General features: G+C 40.9%; 1 protein-coding gene across 1 annotated transcript in view; it reads left to right on the top strand.

Annotated features, from left to right (window-relative positions):
• The window catches only part of LOC126249771 (uncharacterized), a 72,398-nt gene that overhangs the window by 42,433 nt on the left and 11,535 nt on the right, over positions 1-18,430 (top strand). The window contains exon 4 of the mRNA XM_049951493.1: positions 672-788. Coding sequence (XP_049807450.1) covers positions 672-788 — 117 coding nt within the window. The remainder of the gene's footprint in view (positions 1-671; positions 789-18,430) is intronic.

Genomic DNA, 18,430 nt, shown 5'->3' with positions numbered 1-18,430 from the left:
ATGTCAGCACTGTTTGCTATTGTAGAATAAGGATTTTACAGCTGTCATCATTAACATTGGAACGGCATCAGTAGACTTTCATAAATATGAAACCTACTTAATATCTCTAGAACCTTGACTGAAATATTGTTACCTCATTTATTTAGTGTCAGGATGAGGATCAAGATGTATACACACTACTACTGCTTCACTATCAATGAAATCAAATGTCATAAATTTAGAACTGCATGAGATTACATTATTTTTAATATAAGCATGTAACTCTACTGTTACTGTTAGAGCTCTACGTAATTTTTATCTTGATACCATATTTGTTGTTATAGGTAGTGTTTAATTTTAGACTATAACACTCCTCCTAGACTTGAACTTCTCAGAATGATGATGATGATGATTATTATTATTATTATAGATAGTGAATTTTTACACAATGAGAAAATGCAGAACTCTAGGTGATGCTATTTTCATGTTTCTCCATCTCTGCATTTCCTTAGGAACAACAATAATATTATGTTCTACAGTTCAACATACATGTCTGTTCTTTTATAGAACAGTTTACTTACTATAAACTATTTAAATGAAATATTGTGGAGTAGAAATAGTTTTTGGCATGTGCTGTTAGCATTTGTTGTTATGGCAATAGATGCTTTACCTTTCCTGTTGTGTACTTACAGAACAAATCAGGTCATTTATGGAAAAAGTAGGGAACAATCAAAGTTCTCGGCGGAGTACAAGGCACACACTCCCACCTCCCACACGACAGCGTAAACAGTCCATAAGTACATTAATTGGTGAGTAAAACTAAAATCTCATTTTTTATTTATGGTTTTTATTACCTGTTGAAAAATAATAAATTATTTTGCATTGTAGATGTACAATACAATTTGTGTTACAATAATTGGTAATCCCATTGAAACAATTCAGGTAATTCATTCAAGTAACAAGGTCAATATTATGCATAGTCATCAAAAAAGTGGAAATTACACTGGAGAACTGGAGTCATAACACCAGTTGATGGACTTATGCATTTTCAGCAGCTGAATACTATTGCTATAGGGACAGCAGAATGGATGATTATAAGAATAAAAATTGCCTTGAATGGTTTAAGAAAACTAAGCTGCAGAGTTTTCAAAATTAAGCACCTCTTGCCTATAGAACAAACAATTTAGAGCCAGCAGATAACACCAGTTTTGCCTCATGCAGTAAGACGTCGACTTATGAAAACCACAGAAAAACTGTGATTTTGCTCAAAAACAGTAGAGACACACATAATGAAAATTATTAATGATGACAGAAAAATGAACAAACTGGTCAGTAAACAGATAGGAGTGGAAAGTATATGAGATGCTACCCAAAATATTAGAGAATTTCATTGTAAAAATCAGAAAACCATTTTTAAGTCCTAAAGTCCTGCATCACCTTCAGAGTTGTCACTTTGAGCTTGCATGCAATGGTCCCAGTGTTGTTCCCATATTTGGAAGCACCCCCGGAAGTCTGCAAGATGAAGGGTGTTAGGGATCTGTTGTGATTCCACTTGGATGTTGTCAATCGAGTCAAAAAGTTGCCCTTTCAACATGATTTTTGTCTCCTAGAACAAGTGGAAGTCACATGGGGCTAGGTCTGTTGAGTAGGGAGAGTGTGTGACCATTGTCATAAAAGAATTTTGGACACTCTCAAACTCTTTGTTGCAGCTCAGTGATTGTCTAAATTGTAAGGTTTCATTGTTTGATGCTGAGGAGGTGAGGGACAAACTTCGTTGCAATTCATCTCATGTTCAGGTCATCAGCTAGAATTCATTGACATGTGATGACAGCCCAAGTTTGTTACAGGACAGTGAATTGTCTGCCTTTGGTCTTTGTAAATCACCTCAGACACTTTCTTCATGGTCATTTCCAGTGTTGTGCAAGTTGACGGTTGACCAGAATGTTTGTCATGTTCCATCTGTTCTTGGCTTTACTGAAGCACTTGAACTACTCAAAAGATTATATTTGACTCAGTGCACTCTCACCAAATGCCTCTATTAACATGTGGTGGGTTTCAGCTGCAGTTTTCTTCAGCTCCAAACAGAATTTGATCCAAATCCTGCTCCTTCATGTTATCCATTTCACAATTCACAGAAGCACTGAAACATGTCCTGACTACAACTCACAAGTGCATGTGCCAAAGATGATGCAACTTTGTGCTGCTGTAATGAAGACATGCACCTCAAGACATGTAGCAGCAGAATATCACACTGCTACTGGTTTTACCATTACAATGAAATTTTTGAATATTTTCGTAGCAACAAGTACTTGTGAGAGCAATGAAAATGGAAGGGAGGTGAGATCTGTATATACTTTATTGGTTTGTTTATAAAAGCTGAGCCACAAATAGATTCTTGTACCCAAAACTCTTGTGGATTTATTTACAAATTTCTTGTGGTCACTGATTTGTCGAGGGTTGCAGTTCCATGGTCTCATATAAATGTTGAGGTGATTTTAAATTGTTGAAAAACCAAAAACAACTTTTACACAATTTTTTACTGTTGCTTAGCACAAATAAAGACTCACTGCCCCCCTTCAAAATAATATAGCTTGTGCACATTCACACTACTTCATAGAGTCAAATCATCTGAATCTGTGGCTCCTATCACTTTGTTAGTAACTGTCCCAACTCTACATCCTCTCCAGCTATACTCTGGACACTGCTGTGAAGTACATGGCAGAAAGTACATACCATTGCACCAGTTCTTAAGGTTTCCTTCTGTTCTGTTGAAATAAGGAGCCCGAGAAGAATGACTGTTTAAATGCCACTTCATGTGCTGTAATTAATCTAACCTTGTCCCCACAACCCCTATGTGAGCAGTATGTCGGAGGCTGTGGTATATTCTTAGTTTTCACTTGAAGGTGTTTCTTGAAATGTTACAAGTAGACTTTCCTGTGATTGTTTACATCTATCTTCAAGAGTCTGCCAGTTGAGTTTCTTCAACACCTCTGGGACACTATCCCATGGGTCAGACAAACCTGTGACCATTCATGCTGGCCTTCTCTGTGTACATTAAACATCCCCTGTTATTCCTGTCTGGTATGGGTCCCACACAGTGGTGCAATATCCCAGAATGGGTTGCACAAGAGCTTTGCCAGCAATCTCCTTTGTACACGGATTGCATTTTCCCAGTACTCTTACAAATAAACCAAAGTCTACCTTCTGCCTTACCCAAGACTATGCATGTATGATCATTCCATTTCATATGCATATGAAGTGTTACACCTGCTGTGCATATGTGATCATTCCATTTCATATCCCTGTGAAGTCTTACACTCAGGCATTTGGAGAATTTGGCCAAATCCAACTTTGATTCATTGACATTACAGTCAAAGAATACTATATTTTTCTTTTTGTGAAGTGCATAGTTTTACATTTTTCAACATTTAAAGCATGATGCCAATCTCTGCACAACTTTGAAGTCTTATCAATATCTGGCTGAATATTTATACAGTTTCTTTCAGACAGTACTTCTCTGTAGATAACTGTGTCACCTTCAAAAAGTCTGAAGCTTCTGTTAATATTGTCTGCAAAGACATTAATATACAACTTGAACACTTCCTTGGGGTTCATCCAAAGTTTCTTCTACATCTGATGATGACTATGCATCCAAGATAACATACTATGTCCTCCCTATCAAAAAGTCTCGAATCCAGTCACAAATTTTGTTTGATATCCCTTGTGATGACAGTAAGCATAGATGTTGTACTTAATCAAACAGTTTTTGGAAATCAAGAAATACTATTTGTACCTGACTGCCTTGATCCAAAGCTTTCAGTATGTCACGAGAGAAACGTGTGAGATGGATTTTGCATGATTGATATTTTTAGAATCTGTGTTGATAGGTATGGAGCAGGTCATTCTGTTAGAGATACCTCATTATGTTTGAGCTCAGATTATATTCTAAGATTCTAGAACAAATCAGTGTCAAGATATCGGATGGTAGTTTTGTAGATCACTCATACTGCCTTTCTTGCAAACAGGTGTAAACTGAGCTTTCTTGTAACTACTGGGTACCATTTTTTGTTTGAGGCACTACAATAGATCATAGTTAGATGAGCAGATAACTTGATCACAAATCCAGCATAGATAGGATTCCATTGGGCCCTGCAGCTTTATTCAGTTTTAACAGTTTCAGCTGTCTCTCAACACCACTCGCACTAACAATAATTGCACTCATCTTTTCAGTGGCATGATAAGTAAATTGGGGCATTTCTCTTGGTTTTTCTTTATAAAGGAACATCTGAAAGCAGAGTAAAGTATTTCAGCTTTTGCTTTACTACACTCAATTTCAATTCCTGTCTCATTCGCGAGTGACTTTTTACTTACTTGTGTACTGTAAGAGCTTTTACATATGACAAAAATTTCTTTGGGTTTTCTGAAAGATCATTACACAGTATTCTGTTAAGGTAGTCACTGAAGGCTTCATGACTTTCTCTCTTGACAGTCAAACACATTTTGCTTTGTTTTACAACTATTATGCAGTAGTCTCTACTTGTGTTTCTTTAAAGTGACTGTATACCATGGAGGGTCGCTGCTGGATATGTATCCCTCCAGTGCATGGTCAATTATTTATTTAATCTTGAGCCATAGTTTGTCTAGATGCTCCTATCCTGTGTTGAAAGTTTCAAGCTCCTCATTGAGATATGACATACTGCATTTTTATCTAGTTTACTGAACATATATGTGGGTTATACGTGGTGTAGAACCATAATAACACACTTTAGAGTCAGAATGAACATTTATTTTGGCAATGATCAGAGTGAATACAGGAATGGGTGTCGAACATGGTCCAAGAGAACAAAGACTGAATGCAAAGCCAAAGAGAATAATCAAAGAAGCGTCACTTTGCATCAGAGACCCCACAGAGACCCCTCCCGCCCCTCGCCCCCCGCCCCTCTCCCCATGGGCAGTGTGGAACATGGCTCGGCGAAGCTAGCACATGTACACAAAAAAATCTTCATGCCAACATGATGGGTGGAAGCGGCATCTGGTGCACAAGTGTGTGGCTCGGGCACATCGTCATCATGGTCTCACACGGCGGACAGCTGCACAGGTGGTGGCGAGTCAACGGGGGCCGCAGAGGTGGCGGAGGCGGGCAAGGCATCGGTGGAGGCAGGTTGGCAGGGAGTGTCTAGGAGTGGCTCTGGGAGGGACTACACAGGCTTTAAAGATTCTACCAAAACTATACTCAGGTGGCTGTTGAGCACAATCACGAATGTATTGACCCCACGGTGTAATACACAGTTTGGGCCGGAGTACGGAGGTTGCAGAGCCGCACAAACAGACACATCCTGTAACATGACAAAATCACAAGAATTCAAGTCCTTATGAACAAACACTTGTAGCATGGTGTGTGTGTGAGGTAGAGGTGGGCGAAGGCAGGCCATGTGAGCAAGCAGTAATTGAGTGAGGGCCGGCAGGTTGGTAGCGTCCGTAAGAGAAATGTCCTTGACAAATTCGGCAGGCAGGATGAGTGGTTTTTACCATACAGGACCTCTGCCTATGAAGCAATGAGGTCCTCCTTGTGCGTGGAGCGGATTCCCAGCAATACACACACCATAGCCTCAGACCAAAGCCTGCTGTGGAACATGAGTACAGCTTTTAGCTTTCTGTGCCATCACTCGACTATGCCACTGGCGTGTGGATAGTATGCAGTTGTGTGAAATTTTGCCACCTAGCACAATGCACACACGCGAGAGAAAAGTGACAACTATAACTGGTGGCCCTGGTCCATGCTAAGTGAGAGGGGGCAACCGAATCTAGCCACCCACACTGAAATGAACACACGAGCGATTGTCTCAGCTGTAATTTCCACTATGGGTACCGCCTCAACCCAACGGGTGATGCGGTCGATCATGTAAAGGATGTATTTGTATCCCTCAGAAGGGGGGGAGAGGACCAACCATGTCAATGTGCATGTGGCACAGGCGGCCCCTGGGGACGTCAAACTGACCTAAAGGTGGTTGTGCATATCTGCTCATTTTGATCCATTGACAACGAACTCAAGCATGTGACCACGAGTGGCAATCATGCCTCACGCCTGGCCAGACAAAATGTATGGTTATGAGACATGTTTTTGCCTGCATTCTGGGGTGAGCAAGATTATGTATCATGTCAAAAATCCCGCGCTGAAGGGGGGACTGCATCAAGGGGAGGGGCAAACCACTAGAAACGTCACAGATGAAAGGAATTGATCACCCGTGCAAAGTGACAGGTTTGATGATGAGTGAAGAACCATCGTCCGAGAGCAGATATTGTGTGTCTAAATCTTTGGCCTGAAGCCATGCCAGTTCCTCTAAGTTCAACAGGGCGGAGATCATCAAAATGTGGGGGAGTAAGCCGGCAACTATGTTTTCAGCACTGCAGATGTAACAAGCATCAGAATAATGTTGGCAATAAAGACCATGTGCCAGAAGTGGCATGGTGGGAGATCTTTCGCCAAGTTGCGGATCGTGTCAACAAGAGGTTTATGATCAGAATAGATGGTGAAAGCACGTCCTTCGACATCTCTCCTGAAATGTTTGACTGCCTCATAAACCGTGAGGAGCTCATTGTCGAAGGCCGACCATTTACACTGACTCCTTGTAAGCTTTTTTGAGAATAAACGCAGTGGCTGCGTTGAGTCTGCACTGTGCTGTTGGACGACAGCACCAGCCATCGACTCGCTAGCGTCGGTAGTGATAGAAATCCGCACCTCAGGGTCGTGATGCGCGGGAGTGATAATGTGCGCGATGGTTAATTTCAAATTGTTGAAAGGGTCAAGCATGGGCTTAGTCCAGTCGAGTTTATGCTTTCTGGTTGAATTTTTACCAGAGAGCGTGTTGGTTAGAGGCTGTCCCCGAGACAGCGAGGTGGGAGGGGGGGGGGAGGTGTTCACAATTTCGCTAAGTTGTGTGCACTGTCCAGGAGGCAGACACTGCTGCTTAGTAGCATTTGACAGTGGTCATGTTGGACCAGTAACGGTTACATGGCCGCTGGCATGGCAGGGGCCAGGTAATTGTTCACTGTTAACCAAATGTACATTAGGAACACCTGTATATATGCAAGCACAGTTAAAAGGGTGCATGGCACTAGCACAAAAGACACTGATGGAGCCATTGTTCCATAGACAATGTGGACTGGCACATGAAGTTCATTAATGATGAAAATAAGCACAAAATAAGTCCCGAATGCACAACATTGAAGTCAGGGTCACCACTGTGGGTTATACGTGGCATATAACTGTAATGAAACACTTTAGACTCAAAATGAACATTTATTTTGGCACTTAACAGACCAAATACAGAAATGGATGTCAAACATGGCGAAAGAGAACAAAGACTGAATGCAAAGCCAAAGAGAATAATCAAAGAAGTATCACTTCATGTCATAGACACCACATATATATCTTTCTACTTATTTTAGTTATCGTTTGTGCTTTGATAATCATTGTTGCCACAGCCATGTCATGGTCATTGCTATCAATTTCTAGTTCTTGCCTTTAGATCTAATATATTTCCACCAAGAGTGGGGTCCTGAATTATCTTTTCCGGGTAGTTTTCAAAGAAGGCATTTAGTAATGTTCCACAGGATATCTTGTCATGCCCACCACTAAAAAAACTGTAATTTTCCCAGCTGATTGTTAGATGATTTAAGTCTCCACTGCTGATTCAGTATAACTTACATTCAAGTGAACCAAGGCTTTCTCGAAAGTTTTCAGTTACATTAACAGGTGAGTCTGGTGGGTGGTAGAAAGATCCTATTACCATTGTATGCCTAACCATGATATACTGAGAATTGCCAAAATAATCTTGCATGCAGCTTCTATTTATGTCTCTGTGGGCTTGGTGTTGTAGTTTATTTTTTTTTTAAATATAGGCTTAGACTTTTTTCAATATACACTTAATTTTTCCCATAAATTTCACTCTTATCAAATTCATATTTCAACCACCTTCCTGCACCTAATGTTATGTGAACTTCACTGCGTTTAAGGACTGCTTCAAACTCTGGCACTTTGTTGCAAATGCTGCAACAGTTAACAACTTCGATTTTAATGCTCCTACTTGTTGGGGTCATTTTTACTACCTTACACATATGCTTCTAAGTCTCCTACAGCAGCCATTATCCAGACTGGGTGGAGCCTAATCAAAAAAACCTTTACGTGCATCCTAGATACAGTTATCTACTTCAGTGTAAGCCTCTGATGTTTAGTGTACAGCTGACCCATTTAGGGGAACCCATGGTCCAAGTCCATTTAAGTCACAACCTAGTTTGTCACACAACCCTTGAAGTCTCTGGTCCAGTCCTTCTACTCAAATTAGAATCAGGGGGCCACAATCAGTTCTGGGAACAAATGTGCAAATTGTTAGCTATGTTGGAATTCTGTGTGCAATGCTGGTCTTCTCCACCTTCTCTGGCAGTCACTGGAATAATCCAAGTATGACCTAGTATCCCAGATGACAGACATAATTTGTTCCAATGTACACCACAATCTGCAGCTTGGTGCACCCTGTTCCCTCAGTTGCTATTGGGATAGCCTCTTCAGCATGTTGAATGAGGTCCCCAGGCATTCACTGAGTACACTTGGTGTTCCTTCCTGCCCCTTGCTGCCATTTCCATAACGGGTATCATTAATCTCCATACATTTGGACTTGCATGATTAATAGACACCAACCCTTTTGTGTTTGTGCCTTCACGACATATTGGGACAAGGCAGGTTTCCCCAAAACTTGTGAAGTGAATCCCACTGACCCACTTCCAGGTTCAATAAAAGACAGCACCTTGGTTTTGTTAATTAGGAGGATTTTTATAACTGCAGAGTCTTTCCTGATCCCTGTCTCATGTATAGGATGCCAAGACCTACTACTGTCATGTCACTGAGAGTTGAATGGATGATTAAATAATCAGTCCATACTTCCTGCAGAGGAGACAGGATCCACAGGAGAGCACATTACTTTAGGTACTTTTGATACCACAGGTACATGACTCTAGGGAGCTCTTACAACACACCAATTCTCAGCAGCTGCCAATCATTTGATAGTCAGGGCGATTTCCAGATGCTAAATGTGAATTAACCCATCCTGTGTTTGAGGGCAGCATTCACGGTGTGGCTGCATTGTGGCTGGTGCAATGTCTTACAGGGCAGTGAACAAATAACTTTAAACTAAGAATTTAATTCCTTGTCCTAAAATAAGTTACTAATACCATATAAAACTGGAGCAAATACACAAAATGAGCTTTCCATTAAGCGAACAGAAAAAACCTGTGGTAAAATTACAAGTTTCCTAAAGCTTTTTGAGGCTACACAGATAGATAATATTGAGCTAACCATTTTTAATTTATTTGCTAGTTTTTTGGCATCAATCTTGTGATTGATTTGATGTGGCCCACTAAGAATTCCTCTGCTGCACTAACTTCTTCATCACAGAGTAGCATGTGCACCCTTTGTCCTCAATTATTTGTTAGATGTATTCAAATCTCTGTTTCCTTCCCCTACAATTTTTACCCTCTACTGTTCTCTCTGGTGCCATGGAGGTTATTTCCCCGTGGCTTCATGTATACATCTACATAGATACTCCACAGTCCATCATACAGCACACAGCAGAGGGTACCCCATTCCAGTACTAATCATTTCCTTTCCTGTTCCACTTGCAAATAAAGCAAGTAAGAAATGATTGCCTCCGTAAGAGCCCTAATTTGTCATATCTTATAATTGCAGTCCTTATACACAATGTTTGTTGGAGGCAGTAGAATCATTCTGCACTCAGTTTCAAATGCTGGTTCTCCAAACTTTTCGCACTTGTGTTCCTCAAAATGAATGTAACCTTTCCTGCATGGATTCCCGTTTAAGCTAGTGAAACATCTCTGTAACACTTGCAGGTTTTTTGAACCTACCAGTAACAAATCTAGCAGACTACCTCTGAATTGCTTCAGTATCTTCCTTTAACCTGACCTGGTTCGAATCCCAAACACTCAAGCAGTACTCAAGAATAGATCACACTGGTGTCTTATATGTGGCCACCTTAACAGATGAACCACAGTTTCATAGAATTCACAAAATATACCAAAGTCGACCATTCACCTTCCCTTCCACAATCCTCACATGCTCATTCCATTTCATATTGTACTGCTACTTTATGCCCAGATATTTAAATGATGTGACTGTGTCAAGAAGGATATTGCTGATGGTGTATCTGGACATCATAGGTTTTTTAATTTCTTTTTTTTTCCCTTCATGCTCATCCACATTAACTTCCTCTTTTTTTTTTTTTTTTTCTTTTTTTTTTTTTTTTTAAAAAGAGTTAGCTGTCATTCATCACACCAATTAGAAATTTTGTCTAAGTCATATCATCCTACAGTCACTCAACTTTAACACCTTTCTGGACACCACATTGTCATCATCAAACAGCTGCAGATTGCTACCCATCCAGTCTGCCAAATTGTTTATGTATATAGAGAATAGTAGTAGCCCTACTACATTTCCCTGGGCTCTCTTGAAGACACCCTTGTCTCTGATGAACACTCACCATCAATGACAAGATACTCTAACATTTTTGATGCCAATTTAAACCGTGAAGTAGACGTACCAACTTCCCACTTCTTTTATATGAGGGGACTTACTTGAGATTCACAGCTGATCTTCTTTTGCTGGCTAGCTGGCTGCTGGAAAATCCCTTGACTTCTTCTCCGTAGAATGATGCTAGGTACAGGAATATTTAAGCATCTCTCTCTACTTGTGAAATAAGTAGATACCCGAACTTCACCCCTCATCAACCCACAGTATATTTGAACTCCATACAGAATAAAATTCTCACTTTCACATACATATATGACTTCCAGTAAGTCACTCGCTCTGTCCAACATCAGAGACAAATTTAATTACATTAATAAAAGAGTTGGCTTAATAACCATCACTCTACTTCAAATGAATCATAAAATAGGTCTTGCCTCTAACAAGATTGGATTGAGAGTCCACAAGATTAATTTTTCAACTGTTCTTCTTTCACATAACAATTGTCAATGACACAATAGGCACAGAGTTGCATAAAAACTCCATGGTTCTTTCTCTAAAACATCTATGGATTGCCCAACAAGTACTTGTTGGTGCATTTCGACCACAGCATCTAATTTCTTCCCGTGACTGATTTTAATCCTGCACACACAAACATGTGACGTGCAGTAGGTAGGATTTTACCATCCCACACTCATAACTAGAATATCTTGTGTTCAAGATGGTAGAAGGCTGAGTGGTTCTAGAATTATGTCATCCATATGCAAGTCCGTTTGATAGTCAACTGATGGTGTTTTTGTAGTATGATTCTCCAGCATAAATGATTTCTTGAACATGAAATTTAAAGCTTCAGCTTTCATTTTGCTATCTTCAGCTGCCAAATGAGCCTGGTCAACAAGTGACTGGATGTAAGCCTTAGACCCACTTAGCAGTTTTACATAAGACTGAAATTTTCTTGGGTTCTCTGCCAGATCTTTTGCTAAGGTATGACAGTGGTAGTTGCTGTATGCTTTGCACATATATCTTTTCACAAACACACAAATGTTTATCAACCTTTGCTTTGTCATCTCATATGATAAGAAAGTACGCCAACTTCTGGAGGACCCTGCATACAGAATTCTGGAGTGTGACCCCACGGACAAGGTGGCCAAGAAGACTAGTGCTCTCTTGAAGGAAACAGGGATGCCTGATAAGATCATCAGACAACTACGGGAAAAAGCGCCAGTGCCACCTAGACTGTATGGTCTGCCTAAAATACACAAGGAGGGCGTGACCCTATGTCCAATTGTCAGTAATATTGGGGCACCTGCGTACACAACAGCCAAGTACTTGAAAGGTCTCCTGTCTCCATATGTGGGCAAATGTATTCACCACATCCGCAACTCAGAAGATTTCCTGCAACGCCTCAAACAACTGCACATCACAGATTCGGACATCATGGTCAGTTTTGATGTGGTATCGCTGTTCACCAGGGTCCCACTGAAGGACTCACTAGAACTGATTGCAGAGAAATTTGACGGTGCTCTGTTGGACCTGTTCAGTCATACACTGACATCCACGTATTTCCTGTACAGAAACCAATATTACGAGCAAACTGAAGGTGTAGCTATGGGCAGCCCACTGTCCCCTGTGGTTGCCAACATGTTTATGGAGAGTTTTGAGGAGAGGGCATTGGAGACAGCCACATTTAAACCCACATGCTTCTTTAGGTATGTGGATGACACCTTCGTGATCTGGCCACATGGGATGGACAGGCTCAATGAGTTTCTTAAACATCTTAACTCATGCCACCCTAATATCAAGTTCACCATGGAACTGGAGAAGAATGGCCAGCTGCCATTTCTGGATGTACTAGTCCAGAGGAAAGCAGATGAATCAGTTGGCCACAGTGTGTACCGAAAACCAACACACACTGATTTATATCTGCAGGCCAGCAGCTGTCACCACTCTGCACAGAAGAATGGGGTTTTGAAGACTTTGGTCCACAGAGCACATGCCCTGTCAGACCAAGAGAATCTACCTATAGAGATAGAACGTCTCAAAACAGTTTTCTCCAAGAATGGATACACGGACAGACAAATTGAGAGGGCACTCCAACCAGCCACCATACCACAGGTTCCCGAAGAAGACCAAGATGAAACAAAGAAGGTGGCATATCTGCCCTATGCTGGCTCTATTTCTGCCAGAATCAGTAGGATCCTCCGTAAACACAAAATCAAGTGTGTTTTCTGTCCATCCAACAAGATTGGGGGACTGCTGGGGAGTGTCAAAGACGACCTGGGGTTACGAAAACCAGGGATTTACAATATACCTTGTCAATGTGGCAGGTCCTACATTGGCCAGACGACAAGAACTGTGGAGATCAGGTGCAAAGAACATCAGAGGCACACTAGATTAAGACAGGTGACTAAGTCAGCCATTGCTGAACACTGTCTAGAACTAGATCATGCCATGAAGTATGAGGATACCAGGATTCTAGCACAAACACCCAGATTTTGGGACAGTGTTATAAGAGAATCGATAGAAATTAAAATGGCTGACGATCTTATGAACCGTGACACAGGGTACCATCTAAGCAGAGCCTGCGATCCGGCTCTGGAATTGTTAAAGGAGCAACGGGGCCAGCTGCAACACTGCACAAACAGAAGAACCAGAGACATGGAGATGGAAAACGAGCCCCTGACGGACTGCCAGGAGCACCAGACCGAAGATGGAACACCCAGAAGTGGGACTGGTGGGCACGGACCGCAGAGGGAACATCCAGAGCCGCAGTGGACGAAAAACGGAGCGGCAACGCTCCAACAGGTCGTGGTGAGCGGGCGCGGACCGCAGTGGGAACGCTTGGTACCCCAGACCGCAGATGAAACCCCCAGGAGCAGGGTTGGTGGGCGCGGACTGCAGAGGGAACACCTAGAACCGCAGCGGACGGAAAACGGAGCAGCAACGCTCCAGCACGTCGCAGGGAATGGGCGCGGACCACAGAGGAAGCGCCTGCAGCCGTTGGTGGAGGGGGAAGGCCATAGGCATAAATACTGGACCAGGTCCACTCGAGGAGCAGTCTCAGGTCGCACCTGATGAAGGTTACGAGCTACGTGACTGAAATATCGTGCAAGTACGACGCTGATATCCGGCAGAACACCCGACAACCCAAGATGTTATTGTGAAGTGGTTTTTCAAGTTTGATACTGCCACTGAAGTGCAACGTCAGTAGAGGTGGGAGTTTGAAACAGAACCACCAACCTGCCTAATAATTAAATGCAATGAGAAGTTTGAATTGCATGGAATGATTTGTGATATTCACAAAGCAATATCAGGAAGACAGTGCACAGCTACAAGTCCTGTCTCATCAGCTCTCTTGTTGGAATGTTTGTTAATTCTCCAATGGGCATGTGAAGTAGGGGTTATCAGTACAAGTGTACAAAGAATTCTGAAAGCTGAATGTGGAAAGTTTACATTCCACTATTACTGCACATGTTTTATGATGATGACCCTGATTGCCGAATGCAATTTTGTGACCAGTATCAGCAGACGGTAACTGATGACAAACAATTTGTGACGGAGGTAGTGTGGAGTGACGAGGCACAATTTAAACTTAATGTAACTGTGAATCATCATAACAGTGTGTACTGGGCACTGGTAAACCTGCATTTTTATGTGGATAAAGCAGTTAGTCTACCAGGGGTTCAGGTATGGTGTGGACTATCATCTAGGGGCTTAGTAGGACCCTACTGTCACTGGAGAAGGGTACCTGGAAATGTTATGCACATCAGTTTTGACAGGTATAAGTGTGCTTTATGGAGCTGATGAAGAGGTCTTCTACCTACAGGATGGGGTGCAACCACACTACCACCTAACCATATGAGCTTTGCTGGATGGCATTTTTCCGGGGCATTGGATTGGACAAAGAGGGTCCATTGAGTTCCTTCCTTGGCCACCAGCTCTAACACCTGTGGACTTTTACTTGTGGGGAACTGTGAAAGATAACTCCTGTCAACATAAGCCATGCATGCTGGAGGAACTTCACCAGGAGATTACAGTGACATGTGCAGTGCTCTCTACTGTAACATTGACAATGTAGTTGCAGCGACTGCTCATTGTTCTTATGTGTATAGCCACCAACAGTGAACATTTAAAGTAATCATGTGTTAAACTAAAGGTTGTACAATATGTGTGATCAGTTATTAAATGTAAAATAAACACATAAGTAATACTTTTTATTCCTTAAAGCGTGTATACATTTTTGTGGTGGACTCTGTACATTCTCAGGAATTTCTTCCTCAAATTGTGGCCAATGTTAGATGTCAGTAGACTTCTCTTGACCAGGAATCCCCTCTTTGCCTGTGATAGTCTGCTTTTTGTATCCTCCTTCCTTCATCTGTCATGGATAATTTTTCTTCCAAGGTATTGGAATTCCTTAACTTCATTGAACTCACAATCCCTAATTTTGATGTTAAGTTTCCCACTGTTCTCATTTCTGATACATCTCACTTCCTTTGTCTTTTCCAGCTTACTCTCAAACCATATTCTGTACTCACTAGACTCTTCATTCCATTCAATAGCTGCTGCTGTTCTTCTTCACATTCACTCAGAAAAGCAATGTCATCAGTGCATCTTATCATTGATATCCTTTGACCCTGTATTTTAGTTCCATTCTTGAACCTTTCTTTCATTTTTGTTGTTACTTCTTCAGTGTATTGGTTGGACATTAGGAGCAAAAGACTGCATTCTTGCATTACACTCATTTTAACCTGAGCATTTTTTTCTTTGCCTTCCAGTCTAATTGTTCCCTCTTGGTTCTAATACATATGGTACATTACCTTCCTTTCCTTACAGCTTACTTCTATTTTCCTCAGAATTTTGAATATCTTACACCACTTTACATTGCTAAATATTTTTTCTAGGTCGATGAATGCTATGAGCGTGTCTTGAATTTTCTTCAATCTTGCTTCCATTATGAAGTGCAGTGTGAGGACTGCCTCTATTGTGGCTTAATCTTTCTTAAGCCACCGTATATTCATCTGACCAGAAATCCTTAAATTCCCCTTTCCATTTCACTTAACTGACCCAAACTTCATCTAAATTGAGCCTTTGCATTTTCTTTTTGAGATTTTCTGGCTTGCCTGCTGTGTTCAAACTTCTGACATTCCATGCTCTTACTCATGGAATGTTATCGCGTCATTGGTTATTACAGCTTTTTCTCATGGGGTCACCTCCCCCTTGGCAGGCCCATCCCAGAGGTTCAAATGGAGGATTAAGATGGAATCTTTTGCCAATGGGAAGGTCATCACAACACTTTTCAGTTAAATGTCATATGTCCTGTGAATACATTTCGTATGTCTTGAATGCAGTGGTTTCCATTTTGTACTGCATCCTCATGCCACTGATCATTGCTGATTCTTTCAACCTTTAGGGACATATTCACACCCCAAGTGCAAGAGAGTGCCTTGGACCTCTGTCCACTCCTCCGCTCTTTTTGACAAGTCTGTTGGCAGAACAAAGGTGGCTTCTTATGCTGGAAGTCTTCGGCCACCATTGGTGATGATTTTTATTCAGAATTTAAGCAGTGACAAATTTCGAACATTGGCCCATGACACTTTGATTAGTAGTCAGAGATGTGTCCTGTAGACCATGTGTTGACAGTGAAACATGCCTAGTGAAGTAGAATACAACAAAAGGGGGGAGGGGGAGCTAGGTGATGGTTAACCTTGGAGCTGGTTTGCTTGGACATTGTGGTCGCAGAGTGGAAACCCACTGAGCTGATTCCAAAATTTATTTTAAGACCAGATAACACAGTATACACATCAGTACTAACAGGAAAAGACATACAATATTAAAAACATTACTTTACAATAAAACAAAGCATGAGGATAGTAAATTCCAAATAACAGTACAGTTGAGCTCTTGCATTAGGAAGAAAAGTTTCAGTTAAATGGCTTGTATTAAGTTTCTTGATTCTTATAAGTTCTAGACAAGTACTCTTTTCTCAAAAAAATTCAGGTCCACTAATTCCATAGAGCCACCTTAATTCTCATTCCATGTAAGTTCACAAATTATTTTGTTAGAATTCCATACCCCAAATGGTCATGGCTGACCAGTGAAAGAGTTAATTAAACATTGATAGGAAAACTCATAGCATTTAGTAAGTGGCTGTGACTGACCATATTTAGTACTCAAAGCAAATAATGCAGCGCTAAGTAAGTGGCTGTTATTAACTATCAGCTAATAAGCAAATATTCCTTAACCAATGATGGGCATAACCAACCAATAGAGAAATAATTAGATTAAATGTTGCAAAACAAGTAGTACATAATTAAAAGAATTTCTTTCCAACAAAACAGAACATCCAGATAGTTTAAACCAAAGAACAGTACAATTAGAGCTCTAGAATTAGAAAAAAACATTTCAATTAAATGGCTTGCATTCAGTGTTTTGACTGAAATAAGCTTGAGACAATTACTCTTTTTCAAAGAATTCAAGTCCACAAAAGCTGTCTCAACTCTAACTCCACAATATCTTGCAATTTATTTTGTTAGAATTCTTTATTCCAAAGAATCATGACTAACCAATGAATGAGTTAATTGAACATTGATCAGAAGCCTCGTACTATTAAATAAGCAGCTGTGACTCTCATATTAAACAGTTAGATTAAATATTTAAAGCAAATAACACAGCCTTAAGCAAGCAGTCATTAATTAACTACCAGCTAATAAGCAGATATCCTTCAATTAATGGAATTCATAACTGACCAGCAAAGGAAAAACTTAGATTAAATAATTAAAAGCAAAATAACACAGCATTAAACAAGTAATCTTTAATGCCCATGAGCTGACTTACTTACAATACAAAGAGTGATTTACTGGGAGAATGCCCAAGTACAATTGGCAGTATGAGTTGATGAATAAGCTAGTATTTTCTAAGCAAGGTTGCCTGTAACTGACCAGTAAAAGAAACAATTACATTATATATCTAAAAGCAAATAACACAGCAGTAAACAAGAAACCATTACTGCCCAGCAGCCATCTTACTTACACAATATCGGGTGTGGTTTTACTGAGAGAATGCCCAAGAATGACTGGCAGTGTGAATCTATGAATAAGGAAATATATATATAAGACATGGACAGGCATAACTGACCAGTACTAGAAACAGATAAATCCAAACTTCAGAAGAAAAGTAACATAGTATTAACCAAGCACTACTCATATATGGCATGCTGAACTTTCAGTCAGCTTGCACACACTGAAAGGCACTGTTTTATGTCACCTTTTTCAGTTGCCAGTGCCTCTCTACACTGTACAAGGTAATTTCAGGAGCTGCACAAGTCACAGAGAGCACTATAACAGATGGAAAAATGCAGTTAGATTCAGCATAGTTAACATACCTTGTCTGGCACAAAGCCACCATAATCAAAGACACTCTATTCACTACTGTGCTTAACATGGAAACTCTGGGCCACACCAGTGTCTTTCAAAACGTCAATATTAACTTGAATGTGGGAAAACAGAGCACACTGCCAGCGTTGCATTTTCATACTCTTTGTGGCCCAAAGCAGATTTAAGTCTTAAACACATAGCAAGGTTATGGTGTGCTGAGCACAATTGGAACTGCTTTTAAAGTTCAGGAATTCTCATCATAGTTCCAGAGGCAAGGTGTACTCTAAACCAGATCACAATGTTTATCACAACTTGGTATCAAACCCAGTGCCACACAGCCATGATACCTGCACCAACAGACTCACTTGGTGTGTTGCATGTTGCATATGCTTCCCTTGACAATGGCTACCTGTCTCTTCTCAAAGTGTCCTCTACTGTGGGTGCGTACACAACACCAACACTCAAAGGTGACTGTTGGAATCTTACCCTCCCACGCATCACCATTATATTTCTTGGTCTCTGCAAAAGTTTTGAAAGCTTTGAG

This window comes from Schistocerca nitens, chromosome 1 (genome assembly GCF_023898315.1).
Source record: "Schistocerca nitens isolate TAMUIC-IGC-003100 chromosome 1, iqSchNite1.1, whole genome shotgun sequence".
NCBI classification, from domain to species: domain Eukaryota; kingdom Metazoa; phylum Arthropoda; class Insecta; order Orthoptera; family Acrididae; genus Schistocerca; species Schistocerca nitens.
This window is presented reverse-complemented; position numbering and strand designations above follow the sequence as displayed.